The sequence below is a fragment of the Culicoides brevitarsis genome, chromosome 2 (assembly GCF_036172545.1).
Source record: "Culicoides brevitarsis isolate CSIRO-B50_1 chromosome 2, AGI_CSIRO_Cbre_v1, whole genome shotgun sequence".
NCBI classification, from domain to species: Eukaryota; Metazoa; Arthropoda; class Insecta; order Diptera; family Ceratopogonidae; genus Culicoides; species Culicoides brevitarsis.
Window position 1 is genome coordinate 28,486,269 of NC_087086.1, and position 25,881 is coordinate 28,512,149.

At 29.5% G+C, this 25,881-nt stretch overlaps 1 protein-coding gene across 8 annotated transcripts; it reads right to left on the bottom strand.

Moving 5' to 3' along the window:
• Nucleotides 1–1,353: 1,353 nt before the first annotated feature.
• On the bottom strand, nucleotides 1,354–25,062 carry LOC134832382 (serine/threonine-protein kinase mig-15). 8 transcript variants are annotated; one of them, XM_063846382.1, is made up of 17 exons: nucleotides 24,676–25,062; nucleotides 22,039–22,104; nucleotides 12,812–13,256; nucleotides 12,511–12,753; nucleotides 11,171–11,550; nucleotides 10,655–10,789; nucleotides 10,269–10,289; nucleotides 8,577–8,866; nucleotides 8,293–8,446; nucleotides 7,119–7,922; nucleotides 5,341–5,463; nucleotides 3,344–3,799; nucleotides 3,126–3,281; nucleotides 2,899–3,066; nucleotides 2,693–2,842; nucleotides 2,410–2,619; nucleotides 1,354–1,546 (listed from the first exon to the last, which is right to left on the bottom strand). In XM_063846382.1, exons 1-17 carry the CDS (start codon nucleotides 24,727–24,729, stop codon nucleotides 1,373–1,375), a joined length of 4,029 nt encoding a protein of 1,342 aa, XP_063702452.1. In that variant the 5' UTR covers nucleotides 24,730–25,062; the 3' UTR covers nucleotides 1,354–1,372. The 8 variants fall into 8 exon arrangements, with proteins under 8 accessions (XP_063702452.1, XP_063702450.1, XP_063702455.1 ...); XM_063846380.1 differs by having other exon boundaries at nucleotides 8,577–8,806; nucleotides 10,655–10,945; XM_063846385.1 differs by having other exon boundaries at nucleotides 3,344–3,586; nucleotides 8,293–8,428; nucleotides 10,655–10,945.
• Between the last annotated feature and the right edge of the window lie 819 nt (nucleotides 25,063–25,881).

The following is a 25,881-nucleotide window of genomic DNA, read 5'->3' on the forward strand; positions in this document are numbered from 1 at the left end:
TTTAACTGTAATTAAAGTTTTCAGAAATATTTATAAATTTTTCAAAATATTTTTTTTTGTATTTTTCTCTTTTTTTAAAACAAATTTTTGATGTTCAAAAAAATTTTTTGTAAAAAAATTAATTATAATATTTTTTTATAAAAAATCCTTAAAGAAATTCATGCCAGAATAAATATGAAGCCCTTTTTAACGAAAAAACCGGAAAAATGAAATAAAAAACTAATTTAAATGGTTTCAGTAATATATATTTCAGTTGTTTTTTTCGCTTGCAATTATCATATAAAGTTACATACAATTATCATTCATATATGATACTATATAATAATAATTAATATTAAATCTGTTTTTTTTTTCTTTTATTCATAATATGTCAAAATACTAGCAAAAGAATATAGCGGGCCTGACTTTTTTCTCCTTTTTTTAAATTGTTTTTATTTTCGTGTGTTTTTAGAATAAAAAAAATAACACACTGGAAATTTTTTTTCATAATAATTCTAAAATATAATTATTAATATTTTTTTAATATTAACCTGTAATATTTTTGAGGATACAATTTAGTTCGAGCATATGTCAGTCAATTGATTTAAATATTTTTTTTGTTGTCACATTTGAAGAAAATGTTGACAGAGACAGACAGCTGATACGTCATTAAAATCGCCTTAAAATTCATAAAAAAATGTTTTTAGATAACATAAGCTATGGCCATCTTTATTGTGTTTCTTTTAGGTAAATTATGATATTTTTTTATTGCAATAATATATTTAATTAAAATTTTTTTATTTTTAAAAATAATTCACAATGAGATTGATTTTTATTTAATTTTTTGTTTAATTTCGGGATATTTTATTAAATAAAAATTTAATCACAATTAAAAAGTTTTTTTGTTGCTGTTGTGTGGAACAAGACATTATTTATTTTTTATTACTTTTAATTATTTATTTATTTATTTCAGTATAAAAAATGTTGCACTACTTCTATTTTGATAATTCTTATCTAACAATTACTTTAGGATTATTATTGTAATATTTTTAAAAACAATTTTCGTATTTTTATTCATTTATTTTTGTAAAAGTTGTCTTTGTACGATTTTATGAGAAAAAAAAATAGAAATCTTTTTGCGAAAATAAGTCCTTAAGTAGTGCCAATGACGATTCGTTTGAAAATTTGATATTACAAAAAAAAACCTGAAGCACCAAAAATAAAATGAAAACTTGAGAAAAGGAAGTTTTTTTTCCTGTAAGTCTATTTTATTTAAAAACTTTACTTTTGCTAATTTTTATCGTATATTGTAATATATTTTTACTTTTTTTTAACCTTTATATTTTTTATTCATTTTTTCTTTCATTTTGTTGCATTAGTTAATAATGTTTGACTACCAGTTTGCCATGCCGGGCTTGTTGAGTGTCATGAAGTAAATTTGACATGACGATCCACCTTTGGCACTGCTGAAAAATACCTTGTCATTGCGTTCACACAAAAATTTAAGGCGTTGAGCTTTCTTGTGCATAAAAACACCATCCAGGTGACCAGTCTCCACAGATCGGATCTGAAAATTAAAAGAAAAATTTCAATATTTTAAAATTTTGTCAAAATAGTTTTTGTTTTTTTTTTAATTTAATTTGTTTTTTTTTTTTTTTTTTAATTTTATACTCAAATTCAATAAAATTCAGTAAAAATTATTTTTTTTACTAAATCTTTTCAAGGAAATTTTGTTAAATCTGGTACAAAAATTTTTTCATACGACAAATTTTGCAGAATTTTATTTAATTTAATTTAATAATTATTTTTATTTAATTTAATTTTATTTTTATTTAAATTTTCCGTGATAAAAAAATTTTTTTAAAAAATGATATTTTTTTTTCAGAAAATTTTTTTTAAAAGTTCAATTTTAAAATAAAAAAATTTGCAATAATTTTATTTTTTTGAACTTTTTAAAAATTTTTTAAATAATTTTTAGGTCAAATATTAATTAAAAGCTCCTTTTAGTCACTAAAAAATTTTTTTTTTTTGATTTAAATTTAAAAATTTAATCTCAATTGAACAAAAAAAAAAAATTCAAATGAAAAAAAAAAGTAGATTTTAATTTTTTTCAAAAACAATTTCTCTTAAATGAAAAATTTTGCAAAATTTTTTTAAATTTTATTTTTTTAAAGCTAAATTTTTGCAAATTTTATTAAATTTAGGTTTTGATTTTTTTTTTTATAATTTTTAGGGTCAAATATTGACTATGAAAGCTTTTTTTATAATTTTGACTTCACTCAAAACTCTTTTTAAATTTTTTTTTTTCTGCATTATGTACATTATTTGAAAAAAAATATATTTTTAGAACAAAATTTCTCAGAAATTTATTTATTTTTATTTTTTTGAAGTAAATTTTCTGATAAATTTTCATAAAATAAAAATTTTTACCTCAATTGCTTTATTTCCCCATCCCATAATTTGTCCAGTGCCAATGTAAGCCACAGATGTTGGCATCTCGCCCCACTGCAACACGATATTTTTCGATACGCGTCCCATTGTATTTACATAAACGCCTTCGTTGTCATAGCAAAGTAAAAGTTGCATTCCATTTGAGTTTGGTAATGTAACGATGCAGTGTGGTGTGATTGGACCCTGAGTCTGAAAAACCGAAAAAATCATCATTTAACATTAAATCAACACAAAAAAGGCTCGAGGGCGATACAAGACTTACATGCTTAGGAAGATAAATATCATAGACAGTGGCGGAATCGAGGTCAACCGCATGAAAACCGTCAGCTGACCCGTAAATGACTTTTAATCTGGTCTGCTCTTCCACAGTCAAATCCACTAGAAGAGGACGATGTGCTAATTCACCAAAACTCTGCAATGAAAAAAATATTTAAAAATTATTTTTAATGAAAATGAAGCGAATTTTACCTTAAATGCCATAAATTTGTGATATGGCTTGGGAGCCCATGCATAAATTTCAATAGACTCTTTGAGAGCTATCACCAAAAACTTAATACGTTCATATTTGACAATTTTAAAGTGAACGGCTCCTTGTAAGTCGCCCACATTTATCCATCCGTTCCGACGTTCAACTTGCTAAAATGAAAATTTTTCCATGAAAAATCAATTTTTAGGTCAAAAATGAGGAAAATTACGTCAGAGAGTCCATCCGTTCTGAGTATCTTTGATTTGAGCCACGACAAGTAGTAGACACGAACGCGATTTTTCTTTCCGGAAATCGTAACGAGAATGTTTTGTCCTTCGAGCACCTCCATTTGTTGGAAACGACGACGTGAAATTAATTGATAGACCTAAAAAATAATTTTTTTTAAATTTTTTTGTTAATTTTTCATGAAAAATTCGAAAAACTTACCTTTCCTTGTCCCGATCGATCGAGCAACATCAAGCCATTTTCCGTGCCGATCAGTAAATTGACGCCCCACAACGCTGCACACAAAATCTCCGAGTTGAATCGCTTCTTGTACTTCCGAATTTCGGGCGTGTCACTCGTGGCATCGTGACTGGTTGGCGTCACATTGACATTTACGTGACTTTCGCGACGCGACGGACCCGAGCCGCCCGCTCCAAAGCCAAACGTGAGGAAACTCCGTTGTTTCTGTTGCAAAGCAAACGAATGCGGATGCAAATTAATCGAGGAATTGTTATTATTTCGCGAGTTGATCGAGTGATTCGGGCTGTTGTTGAAACGCGGCGAGCCCGAATGACTCGACGACACCGTCGAATGCGGCGAGGAATTGTTATTTTGCCCGATAAATGACTTCGAGGGAGTGGAATGTACGGAATTGTTGCCGCTGACCGCCGCTCGATACTGGAAAAAGGTGAGAAAAAATTAAATTAATATTTTTCTAAAATAAAAAACTCGAATTTTAAATAAAAAAAGGCATGCAAAAAATAAAATGAACCAAAAAATTGTTAAATGAACGTTTGTTAGTCACATCTAAGAACTAACAATACAACAATACCCCAACAAAGAACTGCAACAGGATTATTTGAGGTGCTCCTCCTCATTAAATACTCAAATACTTGAAGAAAATTTGTTAAAAAAATATCCCGAACCAAGTAAATAAAGATTTTTTCAGGCAAGAGACCAAAGAATAAAATTATAAAAAATAAAAGTTGAGCAACTACAAGCAAAATATTTAGTGTGCGAAACGAATGCTGATATTCTTCAAAGTTGTACTTACTATAATTTTTGTTATTTGGACAAAAAATGTTAAATTTCCATTCGGGTTTATATATCGAATAACGGTCTCGGTAAGAAATTTGTGCGATTTGCGTGATTTTTTTTTGTGTGAAAGAAAGAAAACGCATTTTAGAAAATTCCATGAATATTTTTCTCCCTCAGAAGTCAGTGGGTGATCGAAAAATTATTTTTTTTTATTAAATATTTTAATATTAAATTAAAATTTAATTAAATTAATTTAATTTAAATTTTGATTAAATATTTTTGGATTAATTGTTAAAAAAATAATTAATAAAATTATTTATAAAATTAAAATTAATTTAAAAAATTATTTTTTTACTCAAAAAAAATTTTTTAATTATTTATTAATCATTTTTTTTAAATAAAAAATAATTTAAATAAATTAATTTATTTTTTTTAAATAATTTATTTTTTTTATTATTAATTAATATTTATTTATTTTTAATTCAAAAATATTTTTTAATGAATTATTAATAAATAAATTAATTTAATTTTAGCAATAAATTTATAAAATTATTTTTTTTAATTCAAAAATTAATTTAATTAAATTAATTAATTCAATTCATTAAATAATAATTTTAAAATATAAATTAATGAATTTAATTTAAAAAAATTATTTTTTTTAGTCAAAAAATATTTTTTAATTATTTTAATTATTTTTTTAAATAAAAAAATATAATGAATAAATTAATTTATTTTAAATAATTTTTTATTCAATAATGAAATTTAATTTTTTTTATTTTTTTTTAATATTTTATTAATTATTTTTTAATAAAAAAAATATTTTTCGTCACCCACGACTTTGACATTCCACATAAACTCATGATTTTTGATGAAATTTCGTGTCCAATAATAATTACAAGGAGAAAAATTTAAGTAATTCATTCAATTTTACTTTAATTTTAATATTTTTTGGATGCACTACTACGACTCTACGTTAAACATTCCAGAAATTTTCCATCCAATTACTAAATATAATTAAATTTTAATTAATTTTTAATCTAATGCAGGCTCCTTGTACTTATTAAAGAATTTTTCTCAACATATAACGGACTTTTTTGCTCACAAAATGTATTTGTTAGAGACAGAGTGCTCGTTTTTTCATCAAAAAATGTAAAAATTGCCAATTCAAAACTATACGTTACCTCTTCGCTTGATGACTTGTCATGACGTGGCGGTGTCGCTGGCGATGCTTGACTCAATAAATCCGGTAATACGCTGCTCGTGCGGGTGCCTGGTGTGCCCAAATTACTGCTTTCGCCTTGACGCTGGAAAAATTCAAAGATTTTTTTAGTAAAATTATAAAAATAAAAATTTTTGAGTCAAATTTAGACAAACAACACAAAAACTCGACAGCAGTTTGTTAAAATTAAAAGCCCCGTTTGTTAAAAAAAAAAATTAAGCGAGTAAGTAACGGTTAATAGGAAGCATTTTTAATACTAAGGTCCCATGTTACGGTTGCTAAATAATTAATTTAATTTATTTAAAAGGACTTTTTTGACATTTTAAAAAGTTTTTACGGATTCAAATGCTTGGCTCAGTGTACGTTTCAAGCAATTTTTATCGCTACTTGGAGGAAATTGTTTAAAGGGAAGGAGTGTTTGAGTTACAGGATGGATGATTTACAGATGAAAAGCTAAATTTTTGTACAGAAATATTTTTACAGAAAGTTTCCTGAAAAGAATTTTTAATGAAAAATGAAATGATAAGGAGACTCATTCAATTTCCATGCGATTATTTTTTATAATTTTAGAGGAATTTTGAATTTTGAGAAAAAGAAATGCGATAGAGCAAGAAGAGTTTTAGTCACGGATTGAACAAGTAAGTGAAGTTGAACAAGTTTATATTTTTTTTTTATTATTTTAAAAAATTTCTTATTTTTAAAGAAATTTAAGAGAATTTTTCAATTTTTGACGCTAAATGATTAAAAATTAATTGTCAAAAATTAATTAAAATTTTTCTTATTATGATTAGGTATTTTTAAAATTTTATTTTTTTAAAAAATAAATTAAATTAAAAAAAATAAATAAAAAAATAAATTTAATTAAATTTAAAATAAATTTATTTTTTTTTTTATTAAAAATAAAATAATTTAGAATTTAATTTTATATTGATTTAATACTTAATTTGTAAAAAATGGTAAAAAAATTAAATTTGGTAAAAATAATTTCATTTAAATACGTAAATAAATAATTTTAAAAATTTTAATAAAAAATAACTTTTAATTATTAAAAAAAATTAATTGTTTTAAATTCAAATTCTAAAATATTTTTAATTGAATTATTTTTAAAAATTTTATTTTATTTTAATTTATTTTTTTTACCGCATTTCAATTTTTTGAAAAAAATGTGGTATTTTTTTTATTAATTTTTAATTTAAATAAATTAATGTCAAAAAGAATTTTTAATTTAATTTCATTAAATAAAATTTTTCCTAATTATTTGTAAAATAATTTTAAAAATTCTTAAAATAATTTTTAAAATTATTTTAAAAATAATTATGAAAATTATTATTTAAAATTAATTATTTTAGGAATTTAAAAAAATTATTTTTGTGGAAAAAAAAATCAACTTTTGCTTGTTCAACCATTATGTCAATGTACCAATCACCAATAATTTTTTTTTTTTCACAAATGACACGCGACACGATTTTTTCACGTTGATGATCTCCGATGATGATGAAGATGATGAGGACCTTGTAGTTAGAGACACATGCGTTTATTGACAAACCACAAAAAAACGAAAACGAACACATTTTAGTAGTAATTTTTTTGGGTTAAATGATGATTTTTTGATGATGATGTCAATTATTAGCATTTTTTTTTTTTTGGATTAGCATGATTAATGTTTTCGAGGGTTTTTTTTTTGTTAAAAATGTTTCGCGACGCAAAAATTCTCCCTTGTGCCATGTGATTTGAGTTTACCTGATGCTGCGATCCCTGCACTTGTTGGGCATACAATTGGCGCGCTGCCGTATTTTTAACGAGAATTACCGATTCAGTCTTTTCCCTGCGAGGTCTCAAAAAGGCAAAAGTGCTTCCCTTGTTGCTGCTTGGCTTCTGCTGCGGTTGCGGCTGTTGCGATTGCGTTTGTGGCGGCGTTCGTTGACGCAGGATGTCGGTATCGGCGCGATTAATGTAGTCCTTTAGTACCGGCTCGCCTTTGTTGTTGTCATTATTTCGCCGAAAGATGGCGCTGGAGCGAAGTGGGACTTGTGGCGCTGGTTTTTGCGCATGATTTTCCCCCAAAACGGCAGAATGTCGCTTGGAAAGCGGGAAAAAGTCGGTATTTTCACGCCGGAAGCCTCTTACGAAGTTCAACGAGATTCGCGAATCGCTATCTTGGCGTTTGTGTCCCGGACTGCTGCCATTCGCCGCTTGGAGGTTATTCACAAATTCGCGATTTCGCACGTTATTCGAGAAAATCTCGCTTTTAACGCGATCTTCGAGGTTGGGTTTCTCTTCGACATTTTTCCTGCCAAAGCCGAAGATGCTGGAACGACTTTTTTGGATGCCATTCAGTTGCGACGGTGGAGTGCTGCGAGGGGGTATAGATGGCGCTGCACGTACCGGAGCTTCAGCTACGGAATTTCGAGCGGAGCCGTTCGGGAAAAATTGCTCGAAATTCCAGTCGCGAAGTAATACTGCTTCTTCGCCCTCAGTCGATGACGTGGTGGTAGATGAAGTTGTTCCAACAAGACTCGAGTTGGACTGATTGGCAAGACCATTCTGAGAGTTATTGTTTTTTTTTTGGTTAAACTTTTTGAGATGATTGTGTAAATTTTTAGGGATTTTGAGAAGGAATTGCATAAAAATTGCTCAAAAACTGTACACTGCACAATTTTTTCGTGTGTGTGAGGTTAAAAAAGTTAACCACAACCCCAAAGACTTTCCTTCTAATTGTCAGAAAATAATTGAAATGTGTGCAAAAAAGCTTGTTAGTGAAAAATCCTTGACCGAAGTGAATAAATTAGGGTCACTGAACTGTAAACTACATGAATTTCGGTCTCCATTGATCAAAAAAAAATTTAAGCCACGCGAAAACTTTTTGGAAATTGAATGAAAGGTTCAGGAAACTCACAAAAAAATCATAACTTACCCGTTTCATGATGAGAGTTCGTTCGCCGGCATCGTCATCATCTGGCGTCGGTGGCAATGGGCGATTTGGAGGACCGCCAGAAGAGCCGTGAGCTGGAGTTGCTCCCGAATCTTCCGACAAAGAACTCAATCCGGGCCTATATGAAAATTCAGGACTTTAAATCAAAAAAATAAAAAAAAAAATTGGGGATGGGAGCAAAAAAAGACAAAATTTTTTGTTAGTTTTGAACTGACAGAGATTGTTAGTAGAAGAAAAAAAAATAAATTGTTCGTTTTGAAACTCACAGTGGCTTTGGTGGATCACTCGCTAACAAAGTGCCGTCGTTGCGTGTTCGTTCATTGCCAATTTCCTCCGGTTCGCTATCGCTGTCGCTGTCATCGATCGGATCCAGCGGATTGATGGGCTGATGATTGTTCGACGACGACTTGCTCGATGGATCGGGAGCGGCTGGCTTGCCCGTGGCATTCGGCATTTGACGATTGTTGCGTGGCGGCGCTTCCGGCTGTGCTTGAGACTGTCGAGTAGAAGAGCATGAGGCCAATTCATTAAGTTGGGCAGCTAAGATATCCAAATCCTACGTTTTTCATAGGTTTTTTACAGGGTTTTTGGGGTGTTTTGTGTTTGGTTTATTTTTTTTACAATATTTAGCAGGATATTTAGTTTTGGCGCACACATCAGACAATCAATAAGAGAAAAAAAAACAAAAAAAAAAAGAAAAAAAGGATAACAAAAAAGGGAGGTGTGACTTTAGTTTTCATTAACATTTATTATTTTATGATAACGAGAAGAGAAAACAATGCGTGCAAGCGTTTGTTGATACATTTGGTTAACAAGGAGGAAAGGTTAAAGGTGGCCAAATATTGCGTCAAAAATTGATAAAAAAAATAAAGTTTGTTTTTTGAGGTGATTTTTTTTTTGAACAGAAAGCTGATGTTGTATGGGCTGAACAAGTATTTTTAAGTATTTAAAAAAAAATATTTTAACAAAAAAAAAATTGAAAAATTTATCAAAACATTTTTTTTTTGTAAAAAATTGAATAAAGAGCTATTATAATATTTTTAATATTTAATTAATTAAATTTTTATTTATTTATATTTTTTTTGTTATTAATTAATTTAATTTAATTTTTTCTAAAAATTAATTTTAAAATAAAAATTAAGTAAATTAAATAATTATAAAAATAAAAAAATTTTTTTATAATTAACCAAAAGTTTTGAAAAAATAATAAAAATTAGTTTTAAATTTTCTAAACTTTTAACACAAAAATTTTAATTATTGAAAAAAAATAATTTTAATAAAACATTAAAATTTAATTAATAAATCTTTGTTAAATAAAAGTAATTAAAATCAACAAATTTTAAAAAATTTCTAATTAACGGATAATTTTTTATCCAATATCCAAAAATGTTTAAAAAAATTAATTTTAAATTTTCCGTAAATAATTTTAATCGTTAAGGATTCGTGAGATTTTAAAATTGAAAAATTTAATTTAATTTTTATTGTTTCAAAATATACTTTTTTGTCAAAATTAATTAATTTAAAAATTAAAAAAAGTTATCTAAATATATTTATTTATTATTTGACAAAAATTTATTTATTTAATAAAAATTGTCAAACGAAAAAAAAATTAAGAGACCATTTAAATAAAAAAAAATACTAAAATTTTGAATTTTTAATCAAAATTCATCAAAAACAAAAAAAAAATAATTTAAAAAAATTAAACAAAATTTAACTCAAATTTTAAAATTAAAAAAAAAAATTTTTTAAAAAATTTTTTATTAATTTTTAATTTTTTTTTTTTAATTTTAAATTTTTTGAAAATTTTTAATTTTTTATTATTTTTTAATTAATTAATTTTTACTTGTTCAGCCTTTTTTTTCAAATATTGATTAATGCTCATAAGAAAGCGTTCTAATATCGCAGAGTAGAGGTGCAAAAGAAAAATTAATAAATAAAATAATAAAACAGCAACCTACCTCTGGCCTCCTAGGTGGCAGCTATTTTTTTGTTTGTACATCAGAGTGTAAATTTGTGCAGTAGAAAGTTTTTATTTTTTTTTTTTTGATAAATAATAAAAAAGTGTTGTGATAGTTTTTGTGTTTGATACAGATGGACGTTGATCCAAACAGATTTTTTTTTGTACAATGAATGAAGAGATTAATGTAACATTGATAACAACAACAACAACAATAACGAAAGGAACATGAAAATAAAATAAATAAAATTGTGTCAGGAAAAGCCATTTTTTTCGGTTAATTTTTTTTTTGAGCTTTACATTTTTTTTAATTTTAATTTTTTTTACAGAAAAATATTTAGAGAAAAGCCAAAGAAAAAAAGGAAAGAAATAAAAATCGACACTCACCACTGGCTTGAAATTGCCCTGCGAATTCCGTTGCGGTTGCTGGGGAGCTGCTTGTGACTGTTGCGCCGCTGGCGGTTGCGACGATTGCGGCGTCGATGAGCTCCGCGGTGTCGGCGGTAATGGCCTGTTGGCGTGCTGTGAATTTGTAATGTAAGGATCGGGTGCCATTAGTTGACGTTGTGGCAATTGGGGCGGTCGCTCTGGCTCTTCACACGTTGTTAGCTGATGGAAAGGCGGCGGCGTCGCTTGCGTCGGTTTATCCCAATATTGGTTATTCGGAATGATTTCACGCTTTAAAACGAAATTTTTTTTATGGGATTTTTAACTGCACATTTTTTTTTGCTAATTTTCTGCATGAAATGATAAAATTTGGGTGCGAAATGTGTGCAGCGATGATTTTTTTTTTAAGCAAAAGTGTAAAATTTTTAAGCGCCATGACGTGTGAAAATGAGCCGATTGGACCAATATTTGAAAAAAATGAAAAAAAAAAAATTAAGCGCGCAAAAAAAGACAAACCTGATTTGGTTTTTGATTGCGATTCGGTTGTGGCAATTGTTCTTGCTGCTGTTGCTTCATTTGTTGCTCCTGGGCCAATTGCGCTTGTTGCGCTTGCGAAATGGCTCTGCCCTCCTGGATTTGTTGGAAGTTGCGACGTAACGTGTCGCCGTTAGTTGCCTGAATGATGGATGATGGCTCGCCGGCAGTCGGTTGCTCTTCTTCTTCGTTTTCGGAGCCGGAGTAGCGATAATCTTCGCGTTCCTTCTCCTGCTTGCGTTTCTTGCAGCGATCGATGTGGTCTTTTAGCTGGATGCGGACTTGACGTTCCGTCGGTTGTTCCTTGATGAATGGCGCTTTTAGTAATTGCTCTGTGTAAGGCCGCTGATGATAGTCTTTCACTGTTGGAAAAATTAAAATTTTAATATTTTTTAAAAAAAGGCAGATAAAAATATCAAAAATATTTTCGATTTCATAAAAATTTTAAAAAATTGTGAATTTTTTTTCAAATTTATACCAAAAATTTAAGCTAAAAAATTGAAAATTATTGATTTTTGACTTAAATATAAGCATAAGTCACATTAAGTAAAATATTCAAAACTTAAGTTACAAAATTAAAAAAAAAATAAAAAAAAACTTAAGACTTCAGATGAAATTTTAAAAATTAATTGAAAACCCAATTTTGGTAAATAAATTTGGATCTAAGGAAAAAAAATTCTTCCATATTTGCTAATTTAGTTATTCTTAAGTTAAAATCTTAAGTCAATTAAGTCACAACTTAAGATTTAATTTTCTAAAAAAATCATATTTTTCAAAAGAAATCAATATTTTTGCCTTAAAATTGTCATTTTTGCAAAAGCATATTGATTTTTCAGCTTAAGTTAAAAATTTTTTTTATTTTACTTAATGTGACTTAACGACTTTTGTACTCTTAAGTCAACTTGTTTTCTTAAACTTAATGATTTTTAAGCAAAATAAGCTTCATTAAGTGAAATTTAAAAGTTTTTTTCGACTCTACAATTTTTAAAATTTTTTTCAGGTTCCATATTTTGTACAAAATCTTTGAAAATTTAGAGCAAAAATGTATTTTCATTTTTTTACGAAAAAAAAGTGATTTTTTAAGAAAAAATTGAATTTAAATCTTCTTTTAATGAAAATTTTTTTTTAAATAATCTTTTTTAAAACAAAATTTGTTTAAAATTAAAAAAAAATTAAAAACAAAATTAAAATTTTTTTCACATTAAATATTTTTAAAAATATTGAGAAATGAAAATTTCTCAAAAAAAAAAAAATAAAAAAGAAGGAATTCGAAAAAATTTTTAATAATTTTTTTTAAACCAAAAACCGAAAATTTTCCTTACCAAGAACAGTGTCAATGAACCCATGGAACTTTTTGCTCCACTTTTTCGATTTTAGTCGCGGCGGCGGATTACGCGGAATCAGGAAGAGCGCTCGCATCGGATGCAAATCACATAATGGGGGCTGCGACTCAGCCATTTCTAACGCTGTTATACCCAACGACCACAAATCCGAGCGATTGTCATACGTGGCGTCTGGATTCTCATCACATGCTATCACTTCTGGGGCCATCCAGTATGGCGTACCTTTAAAAAAAATATTTTTAAGATTGAAACTTGTTAAAAATTCAGAGAAAAATCTCACCAATGAATGTATTTCGTCGTCCAATGGTTCGATCAAGTTGCGCCGACACGCCAAAATCGACGAGTTTCACCTCGGCATTGTCTGTGAGCAAGACATTTTGTCCCTTGATGTCCCGATGAATGACTTTGTTCGAGTGCAAGTAACTCAATCCGCGCAAAATTTCGCGACAGATGTAGGCAATCCATTCCTCCTTCAAGCTCTGACCCTTGGTGGATTTGACTAAGTCGGTGACGCTGCCGGCACCGCAATATTCCATCACGAGCCACAGCTGGTCATCTTTGCCCGCAGGCGACTTTTTGATAAATGCACCGTAGTATGTGGCAATGTTCCGATGATTCGAGTACTTTTTTAGCACGTTAATTTCCAGTTTGATCTCTTCTTCCTCGTCTTCGGTCACGTCCATGACTTTTATGGCAGCGAGTTGGCCCGTTTTTGTGTGTCGACCCTGTGTGGCAAAAAAGCAACAAATTAGCAAACAAATTAAGTTAAAAAAGTGTCTCAATCCAATTATTTGTCATTTTTTTGCAGCAAATTTCGTGTCACGGCTCAAAATTTGATAAATTCTAATCAGATTAACATTCAAAATGCGTACAAACTTCCATCCTTCCGCATCGAGCTGGCCATAAACTGATCAATATTCACCTCAGGAGACAACTTTGTCTCAATCTCGATAAAAACCATGGAAAAAAATCGTAGAAAGTAGATGCTGACATTGCTCGCATTAACTGATAGAAAGTAAAATTGCATGATGGATAGCGAGTGAAATTGTGAGAAAAATTAATAAACCATATTACGATGTGCTGCTTGAGCAAACAATTATTTTTCTTTTAATAACAACAAAACAACTGCTATCATCATTTATTTCAATTGCTCATAAAAAAATTAAAAAACTTGGTGATAGCACAGAAAAAAACAAGTAAAATGACCAAAAACGTCACAAAAAAAAGAGAAAAGTCACTTGCATTGTTTCCATTTTGTTGTAAAATGTGAGGGAAAAAACTTCCAAGGTCATCACAATATATTGTTCGTCATCATGTGATTTGATTTCTATTGTAATAAAATGCAAAATTGTCAAGAAATTCACATACGATCGACGAATAAATCTCTCTCTACTCTACAGAACAACGTGACGACGATGAACTCACACAAAGACTACAAAGCTGAGTAGAATGTAAATAAAATACAACAAAAAAAAAAACAAAATAGTAGACAGTAAAAAATAAAGTTGGGAATAAATAAATAGTAGAACAGCAAAAAGCAGTAAGCTCATTCCAGGAAGTGATTGTTGATAAAAAAATTTATACACATGATTTGGTCGAGGAATGAGCACGAAATGTATGTTGAGGTCTCTTATCTATTGCGCTTTTCGAAAGACGACTTTGTGATAGAAATTTGATAAAATTGTGGCGACAAACTAAATTTAGCGCAGTGCTGATAAAAAAAGTGCATTGTGATATACGATTTTAACCAAAGAGTGAAGTTAAGGATTTCGAAAATGAGCTAAAGTTGCATTTCAAAGGATTTTGGAACTTTTAAAAACTCTTTCGAGGGGTCTCAACCATGATTTTAAAAAATTTTATCCCATAGGGCCTATTAAATTATTCAACAGCCTGAAATCCCTGGGTCAAAAACCATTCTTTTATTATAAACTTTAAAAAGAACTTTTAAAAGCTTTTAAAAAATTTCATTTGAAAAATTTATTAATTTTCAAAACATTTCAATGACCCTTGAAAACTTTTAACAGCACTTGCTGTGCATGAACCGTCTTTAGAAGTTTATTTCACTTACGAATCATTTCATCTTCAAACATTTTTTAACTTCGACTGAGGCTTCAATTTGTCAAAATCATAGAAACTTGAAAAGTAACTTTTAACGTCAAAAAAAAAAATTTTAAGATAAAGATTTGTGAGTTAAAAAAAAAAACTTCTTTAAGGAAAAATTCATTAATTTTCAAAACATTTCAATGATTTTTGTATACTTTTTTTTATCTATTTCTATCCATAAACCATCTTTAGAAGTTTTATTTTAGCTCACAGGACCGTTTTTAAATCAATTTAACATTTTTCAACAACAGTTTAAAATTTTCTCGCGATCGAAGACAAAATGCTTCGTTGAAATTGAGAAAGGTCATAAAACGATTGAAGCGATTTGTGGGTAAATAAAACTTCTAAAGACGGTTTATGCTTATTGTCTATATCCACAAAGATCATTGAAATGTTATAAAAATTAATGAATTTTCCTAAGTGAAGTTTTTGATAGTTCTCTTTAAAAGTTTATGATACAAGTTACATCTTGGTATCATGGTTGAGGTCCCTTGAAGAGATTTTTTCAAGTTTTTCAAAGCTCTTATCGCTGTTAAAACCTACAAAACTCCTCAAACCCAGAAAATAATCCAGAAAAATAAATAATTTTCAAATTTGAGGCTCTTTGAGGAGTTTGTTTAAAATCTCTTCAAGAGTTTAAGTACAAAATATAGTTCAGGACCTTACGCTGTTAGGATCACGGTCTCATAGTTCAAGTTTAAAAGTATTTAACAACAGCTTGTCAACTGTCAACATTTTTACCTAATTGTTCATGATATTTTTTTTTTGAAGAAGAGTTCCTTGGGAGTTCCTTCAAGTTCGTATTTATATTTGGGTTTTTTTTATATTAGCGGATCTGAAAAGTATTGGAAATCAAGGGCGGGTCCAGATCACTAAAAAAATGACACAAAATTTAACAAAAAAGTATTGGAAATGGAAAATTCCTGGTAGTTTTTCACCGAAAAGAGATACCTAAATAAGCTAAAGCTCAAGTTTAAGTAGTCTATTCATTATGATCTCCGTCTTTGTTAAAATCTGTGCCTTTTGTAGAGTCCCTTTAAAAGTTTATAAAAATTTGCATGTAACTTAAGTATAGCCGTTTCATGAGACTTCTTGAGACTTGATCTCGCTCAAGAGTACATCCAGAAATACTTCAAGTGACTTTCTTGACAATTTTTGTTAATTTTACAAATTACTCCTTTCCTTTAGTCTAAAATATTAAACCACATTCAATTAACTTATGCAATACCTTACTATCCAAAGTTTTTTTGGTCCGTTAAACAACGACAAGTTAAGTTTCCTGAAGTAGAAGTTCCTTATCAAAATGAACGTCGAAAAATTTTGGTCAAACTCTTGACGAATACTTCTCAAAAAAATTCAACTTTTGAAAATCCTTTAGAAAAGTGCTTGAAATCCTTCAAAAATTTATAAAACGAACAACCAAAACATTCACAAGGAATGTCGGTCAAATTCTTATCAACAACGAAAAAAAACATTGCTGAGTAATTCTCATTGTCACGATTTTAATCACTCACGCTTCAAAACCACTATCTCTGTATATCTTTATCACAAAACATTTTCGCATGTAGCGCAATAAAATCGACACATTGCGATTTCGGTGAAACACTTCCATGACACATGACTCCGTCACTTGCATAATACCAACCGCAACGACAACGACACGAAACGAGATACAAAACAAAAACAAGTCTGCGACAGTAAACTCGTTTCGTTTTCTGAACTCTTTTATTTTTTTTTTTCATTTTTCGTTGTGTATTTTTATCAATGAATCAACAATTAATCACGACGGCTTCCGAAAAATAAAAACATTTCATTCATAAGTGTGTCAACTCTCAATTGCTTTCAACGAGCAACAATAACGGCTGAACAGCAACGTCAGAAATGGTAATTAAGATGTAAATATTTTTTTTTAGAAAAAAAAAGTTTTTGGACGACGACGACGATGATGATTAAAATTCAATCACGTTGCTGCATGATAAATATATTAAAACCCATGACGAAATCAATATTTAATAAAAATGAATCTCGAACGTGTTGAGACATGAACATGAGACATCGAAGCTTGTTGTAAGTAAACATTTTAAATAAATATCTAGCGAGGCTTTTTATACGATTTATAGGAAATTAATTAAAAAATGATTTTACGAGCTAAGTCTTTATGCGCGTCGCCGTTTGATCTATGAAATGTGTGTAGGTTGATGTCACGACTTGTGACGCTACTTAGCTCGAAGCTAGAGACATTGCCAAATGACAGGCAGACGAAAGAGTTTAGAAAAGAGTTACAATAAATAAACAAAACAAAATTTCATCCCTTTTTTGACATTTTATAAATATTTAGATTGCGAGACCAACCCATTTTGTGTTGTGTTGTTTCTTATCTGCTGCGAAGGCAAGCATGAAATGGCATCCCAAATAAACAATGGATTACCGCGAGACAACATCAAAGAAAAAATTTGTTGAAGGCAATTGGGAGTTATCAGCCTGATATCAGATTTTTATCTTATTTTGTGATTATTGAAGCATTTTTCATGATTGATGAAAAATTTGGTTTGAAACTATTTCTAAGCTCTTACTGCCATGAAAAACTTCTCAATGATGTCAAAGAAAAGGAAGCTGTTTTTGTCAAGTCCATCTTTTGATGATTTGGGCGAAATTGATATCTAATATTCACTTTTATTGCACTTTTAACATATTTCAAAGCGTTTCTTTTGAATTTAGGTTTATAAAGTAAAGTTCTTTAACTTCCTGAATTCAAAAGACATTTTTATAACTTTTAACAATTTTTTGGAAATCGTTATAAAAAAATTGTTTAAAGTTAAAAAAAAAGGTCTTTTGAATTCAATAAATATAGGAACACGACTTTTGAACCTCAGGGTTTAAAAATAAGACCTTTCAAATCTTCATATGAAATTTTTCCACATTTTTGAAATAATTTCCTATAAAAATTTGGAAAAACTTATATTTAACCTCGAATGAAATACAAAACAAAGCAATGCTTTTAGATATACAGATATATGAGTGATCCCATTGTGGTTTAACAAAACTTTGAATCTTCTGATCTGTAGAGTCACCTCTTTTTGATCTCAATTTTGTGTCATTTTTGGCTGATTTTTGTGTTTCTAGGTTCTTTTTACTTTTGATCTGTAAAGCTTCAACTTAGATCATATAAGATTGGTTTCAAGTTCTTAAAGTGATAACGAAACTTTCCATGTCCCATAAAAATTCCAAAATCTTATGCTAGTTTCCTTTTAGGCAACCATATATCTTTTTGGACCAAATCTGGATGAAATTGTTGGTTACTGTTGTATTTTCTTCTATCATTTTAAATGATATATTTGATTCATTGTTCATGTTTTAGGGCTAGTTGACTTCATTTTAACGTTTTTAATCACATAGTCTTTGGCTTTCTTTTTAAATTGAGTCAATGTCAATACACTTTCAAGGTATCAGTTTACCTTTAATTTCCCACATATCATTACAAATTTGTCTTTCTTTTATAAATTTTTAATTTCTAATTCTAATTATTTATCACTAGTATCACAGGTTTTAGTCAATTTGTTGAAAAGTGATGCTTTCTTGTAAAAATATCTGAGGTTCAAAAAAAAAAATAAGAATCGTTAAAGATTCTTATAATCTTCATTAAAAATTTGTCCTTTTGTATAATCTGTAAAGTTGATCAAAAATCACAAAATTTCATTAAAAAAATTCATTTACCTTCCAATTTAAAAAATTTATTCCTCAATTCACCACTTTTCCATTACCATTAAATTGATCATTATTTCCTATCATCATGCCATTAAAACCCATAGAAAATTGTCGCCTCATTTCTATCTCTGAATTCCTTTGTAAACATTCCAAAACCGAGAATCCACAAAATTAAATAAACTTGCATATTATTACAACAACATCACATACGTTCTTCAAATGCAAGACGAAGTTTCTCACTTCGAAATATAAATATTCTCGTTTTTATTTTGTAATGTGACAGAACGAATAACTTCTATGTGTGCGTAATGTTTTTGTTGTGGTAACGACGAAAAAAAAGAGAGTGATGTTAATATAGAGGCAAGCACAAATCATCAACCATCGGCCTGCATGCGTGTCTCTCCACTGCTTCATCGTTGTCGTGCATTAACCTTACCTCTCTTATTACGTCTGTTATTCTGTGTTTCTATTTATTTATTATTATTATTATAGTAGTACCACAACTCTTTTATATTCCGTATTTATTTCCAACAAACTGTATCTATTTAAATATTTTTGTAATGTCGATGTGTCGCTTTTACTGTTACATGATGAATTACACTCACACATTCTTACAAGTATAAATTCTCCACTATTGTTGAAATTAAGAGCAATAATTTACATTTAATTATATTTTTTTCGTTGCAGCATCTTTCCGCGTCGTCATTGCCGACACTGACACTGAACAACTTGCCATGCCGCACCGATCGATCGCTTCGCCACCAAATAAGGAAACTAGATTTTGCTTTAAAAGCAATAAGCGACTGACGGTCTGCTTCAACTACGATTTTTTTTTGTTCAGAATTTTTATGGGTTTATGACTCATTTACAGTTCCCCAGGCTAGGCGGTCGTCGTGCATGAGCGACTGCAATTACGCTCGATGATTTTTTTTTCATTAAAATGAAAAAAATTGATTTTTGTTTCTTTTAAATCAAACAAAAAATTTATTTGATGAGATTTTGACGGGATATGAAGCATTGACCTAAAAATGAAAGTACTTCCGAATGACATCTTTCATTTTACAAAAATTCTCCCACTCAATGTTTATATTTTTTTTCGCTACAATGACACTCAATCATCAGTCAGTTTCCGTCATCTAATAAAAAAAATAATCAAAAAAAAAATCTGTGAGAGAAATTGCTTTCTTTTCTAAAATTAGCGGCAAAAACAATAAATTATGTAAATTTTCAACCAACTCTCAAGGTCACACCGAAAAATGTGTCGAAAATCTGCCAATTACTTGGCAGTGGCTAGAGTTTTTTTACATCACTCACCAGAGAAATGATTTAACGATCTCTATCTGGCCACTTAAGAGACTTAAAGAGGTCAATTAAGGGGTTCATCTCATTATTCATTTGCATCCAGAATCAGAAGTTGTGGCAATGAAGATTTAATCATGATGACGGTCTGCTGTGAATGGACTGCCAATCAACTCTTGAAACGCATATCAAATCACCCGGATGCATTTTTATTGTAATTTATTTATTTCAAAAAAAAAATCTAGTGAGAGTTAATTTATAAAATTTTTATTTAATTCCTTTTATTCAAAAGAGGAATTTTGTAACTTTTTTTTTTGAAATTTTTGCTAGAGACACACATTGAGAGCAGATGACATCTTTTGGCCCATCTTTGTTATGGTTTCAGAATTTATTTATTTACACATGGAAAAAAAGATGTGATGAAAAGAGAAAGGCTGCAACACAATGCATTGTCAAGCGCATGGAGAATAAAACGGAACAAAAGACGAACGAGAACATGTGTTGTCGAAATTGTTACGGAACGAAAGAAAAAAATTATTTACAAGTAAAATCAATTCTCGACACGCAATGACGAGATCTTGTCATTTATGTAGAATTCTTGAAGAAGACATATTTGTAACTAAGAGGTTATCAGTGAATTGATTATTATTACATTTCACTTAAAAAATAAAGTAATAATGGGAACAAATTGTTCCTTGTTGTTTGCATTAATAACCGTAAAAAATATGAGAGACTGAGCGTTTTTTGTTTACTTTTTTCGTGCTTTGCATGTGGAGGTATGCGACGAGCTGTTTGTGTTTGCGTATGATGTGAAACAACATGATTATCAATATCATAAAATAAATAAAGTTTTAGAGCATTTTGGTTTGATGGAATGGGTTTCAAGGGAGGGATGTCTGTCTGTTACCTCAAATATAATAAAATCAAAATGTCTGAGGTGTTTTCCTATCAGTTTAGTAAAATTAAATTTTTTAATTTTTATAAATATTTTCTTTTAGGTTCATACAAGAGGTTTAAGTTCACAAGATCAACAATGAGCCTATCAGTTTTTCAAACAGGAAAAAAATAGGAGGACGAAGTTTAAAGTCATTTTATTTCATCCTGTTACAAAAAACTATAAAAAACGACAATGAAACAACAACTAAGAATGATCATAATTCTTCTTTTACGACAAAAAATTTAACTAAGAAATTCAGGATGAAAATCACTCTAATGGAAGGCTTAAGACCTAATACTGTAACATAAGAACATGGTAGGACAAATCCAAGGGAATCCAGCACACATACTTCAAAGATGAACTGACCACGAAAAAAAAGCAAAAAATATGTGATAAACGAAATAAATATAATTTTAACTGAAGTGAAAAGAGAAACAATGAATTAAGAAAAAAAGTTATAAAAGGTACAATTAAGATGTAAAATTAAAAAAACTAGCCAAAAAGCATCGCAATATGGAAATTAAAACGATGGAAAACAAAAAAAAAACACTACAAAAAAAGAAGGGATCCAAAAAATTCAACAAAGCAATGTTACTTATGTAAGAATTGCACTGGAAATTGTTTGAAAATAATAAACTACAAAAAATCTGATGATGCGAAAGAGTTTTTCAAAAAATTATAATAAAAGCAAAACCAATCAAGACTCATGTGAATCAAAGGAGAAAAACGTACTTCAAAAAAGACAAAAAATCATTTTTCTCTATGAACTGTAAGAACTAAGTATTGTTTACAATTATCAACAAAATGCGCTCACGCAACTTTCCCTCAACAATCAATACACCGAGTCTCAAAATCTAATATAGACATTTAAAACGTCTCAAGCGTAATGTGAAGTCAAATATGTTTGATTTGTAATAATTCCCTCTATGAATGTATTTTTATTTAGATTAGAAGCGATTCATCTTCTAAATAAATCTTACGGCTGATGTGATTGACTCTGTCGAATGAGTCACCTTCTTCATATATATTTCATAAATATTTAGATCAAGCGAAGGGAGATAATCGGAGACAGACATGACAGTTATTTTATTTATTTATAAAAAATTGAAAAACTTTCAATCGTTTAACATTTTTTTCTTTAAAAAGTAGTGAGAAAGAATTGTTGAGCAACAAAGAAAGAATCAAACAGGAAATGCCACATCGCTTACCAATATCTTTCACTACTGAAAACAAATTTTTCAAAAAGATAAAAATTTTGTAGAAATCCACTCGATTTGACATAAAAATTCACACAATTCAAAAATAAACAATGTATCACCGATGTTCAGAGACCGTTAAAACACGAGACGAAAAAAATATATTCGGAGAAATAATTGGATTGAATGACTTTATTACAGGACCTTCTCACGTTCGACAGTCCAATAAAATAAAAAAGAAGGTAATAAAATATTTAATTGACTTACCTTGTACACTTGACCATAAGTTCCATTTCCAACGACTTCAATTAATTCAAATATTCCAGCGGGATCCTAAAATGGCAAATCCATTGAAGAGGTGGTGATTAAAATTTATTGCCAACCAATCAAAATTCACATGTTGCGCGAAAGAACAATTTCTTTACAAATTTTTTCTCTTTTGTGTCGGTAACAGGTGACTCAAATGCCAAAATTATCGAAATTCATGACTCATCATCAATGTCACTTTTTATTTGTGGTGATAAGGCTTCATCGATTGTCGAAGGTTTTCGATGATATCAACTCTTATAATTTCCATTTATCGTTCTTATCAATTTTTTGTGGCTCAAATATTAAATTTGATTTCAATTTCACAAGAAGCCGCCTTTCATATGGCACAATAAGTTTTAATAATCCACAATTGAAACCAGATAAAGTTTGAAATCTCTTTGGAAATGGATATCGTTTTGTGTATTATGCATGATATTTGACACCCGCAGACTCAGCGGTAGTCGCTCAAATTCTAAAATCAGTATTGGATTGCAAAAAAAAATATCACTTAAAGTGTCGTAAAAGCGTAATGTTTCTGTCACATTTAATTAAGTGTGCGAGTAATAGACGCCAGGTAATTACTTAATTAACCTATTATTGTCCATTTTTGCTCTACTGATCGATTCTCGTCGTAGTCGTCATAGTCTCGACTTACTTTTTGACGTGAAAAATTACTCCATGAAGAAAACCAGAAACCGTTATTTATTTACGTTTGATGCAATATTATTTTGGCTTAATTTCTTATTATAGACTCATCTCGCATTTGAGATTTTTGTTTACTCGAAGCAGAAGCCGTAATTCGTATTCGAGTACGAAAGTAACGCACACGCGAAAAAGCATCTGTTTTTACTTTCAAATAATTTTAAAAGAAAAAAAACATTCCAGAGTCCTCATTTTTTGTTCGCGTTGTGAAATTTTTTTTTAGATCGGAAAGAACGGACGGAAGCTTGACTTTAGAGAAGACAACAGAAGAAAAAAAAACTAAACAAAAGATAAAACAATATCACTTCACACTTCTACCATTCTTCGGAGATTATTAGTGAGAAAACAAGACAAGGCCAAAGACCTCAAACTTTTTTTTAGTGTACAAGTGCGTTAATTATTAGAGAGATGTTAAAAAAGTGACAAATGAAATGCATTTACAAGTCCAGGAAGAGTCGTCGTCGTCTTTAAGTCGTCGTCGCTGCTGCTGTCGTTTTGTCTAAAATTAACTCCAGCTAAAAATATTTAAAATTTACTACACACACACGATCAGCGAGAGTGTATTAATAAATTACATCTCTTATGGTTGTTATGTTAATAAGCACTTTAAAAAGTGCTTCAGCTTTATTATTATTTTATTAGACGATTTTTTTTTTGTATTTTTCGTTCAACCGTTCGTTCGTATTTTTTTTTTTATTTTGTTGTGTATTTATTAAAAATATTTAGACAGAAGCAAGCAGGTAAGCAAACGCAGTGATTCATAAAATTCGATTCAATTCCTGGAATGGAGCTGTATTTACTACAGAGTGAGAGCGAGAGAGTGTGAGTGACGACTTGCTCAATCAGGTAGAACTTTTGAAGCGGTTTTTTGAAGGGCGTTTTTATCATTAACATTTGGACAATGTAGGACATTTTTGTTTTTTTTCGTCTCATTGACTTTTTAAAGGCACCAATAATTTTTTTTAAACTTATCAATTCGAAATTGATCAAAAATAATTCAAGAATGAACTTGATTTGGTAAACAAAAATTTAATTTTTGTTCAAAAACTTGGCGAATTATTTAAAAAATTGTTAGAACTGCACTTCATAGTCACTTTACTCACAAAATTTTCCGCATTTCAATTCTTATCACTTTGTAACGCATCAAAAACTTTTTCAATTGAATGAAAATACGCATGTTTTCTTCGTGCATGGATTTTTCTCCTTATCAATAAAAAGACCGGTTTGTATGTTATTCACGTAGAACGGTCTCTTGAATGAGTTGTTTCGATATTCTGTCATTTTTTTTTCCACTCGCCTCGCGTACTGCCTAAGTAGAAGAAGACTAAGCAAGAAGTATCGATACAAGAACTGACATTAACTGTACATTGACGGGTCGTGTGGATCGACAACTAACACTTGATATCTTGTTTTATTAATTTTTTTTTCATTCAAAGAGATTCCTTGACTAGAATTCGACGAAACCTCGTTGATTTTATTTTTTTTTTGTCACATACAATTTGTTGACGCATGTTTAATTTTTTACTTTACACCATCATTACCGAAAAAAAATTCTGAATATTTTTTTTTGTCACTTGATTCACTTGGAGATTCTTTGCGGAACACTGTCGCTTTTTTGCTTTTTATATTTTTGGGAATCGTTTCTTGGCTTTTCGCGTGTTTTGGTGTCCCTTTTATTTCATTAAAATTGGCAAATTCAACGATATTTCACATGTAAATTCTGTATATTGATGAATTTTTTTCCTACACACTGCCGTTTGCCACACCTATTAATATACATCGCACATCGAGCAACGAGATTCCGAGTCATTTATTCCGGGTTTCTGGCATTTGTGGCATCGCCTTAACTGTTACCGACCACTACTTTTACGTGAAAAATCTGAAAAACTTTACCTTTAGCGCATTCAAATCGATATCATCTAGCGAACAATTGACTGAGTTCGCCATTTTTGTGTGAGTTTTTTCACTTTACTCGTATAGATTCTCGTATGTGTCGTACGGTGTGTAGACACTTGGATTTTTTTTTGTATTTTCAGTAAAATTGATAACTGGCTGTGAATTTGTGCCAAAAACAATTATTGCTAGCGTTACAATAACTGATTGCTCAATCACAAGGTTTGTAAAACACGAATTTGCCGGGATTTTTCACTAATTTCACTAGGAAAACACATTTTCTTTTACCAACTCTCTTGTATTTTTTTCTACCTCTCTATACGGGGGAAACAATACAATACAAATTGCAGCGAGCAAAATGGAAAATGTGTGTGTGTGCACGATGGTGTCTTTCGTCTAACTGAATTGCCGAATGAATTGTAACTAGGAAAGCGGGTTTTATGGCATCTCTGCTATAAATGTCAATTGTAACTGGGGTTGCGTAAAAGTTGTCGGTACGATTTGATGTGAGCGCTTTTTTGATGTTATAGATATAGAATGTATAATTTGTCTCCAAAAATTAAGAATCGATATTTGATGATAACTTAATTTAATTTTAATGAATCAATTAATTAAGTTAATTTTTTTCAATATTTAAATCATGTTTAATATAACTTTTTAGTAAAAAATATATTATAACAACATTTCTTTTGGATTTTCGGATTGTTAAATTAACAAGATATTGTCTGCAAATGTATCAAGATTTCAATAACACATCATGAAATTTTTTTTAACTATTAGAATCATTAAACTCAAGACGATGCTCAAATCAACTTTAAAAAAATTATTGCTTTTCTTTTCATACTTTTATTTTTCGTACACTTTTTCGAACTTTTATTAGATTCTCATTATGCAAAAAACCTCGGAATATTAACTTTTTTATAACTCTCAGATCCTACTATTATAAATATCAGATCCTAAATATAAGCTCACCATTAGAAGTATACCCTTTTAATACATTTTAATACATACAGGCATTTCATTCAGTGTTGGTTATCACAGATATGGAATAAAAAAAACGACATAAACGACAAAAAAAACCAGCGCCCCAAAAGTTAAATTTAAGTTTAATTGTTCTCACCTACATGGTGGGAGAACTATTCTCCTTTTGTTGTTGTTGTTGCATCCTGGACTCCCATGAACCCCCTGCTGGTATTTCAGGCTTGT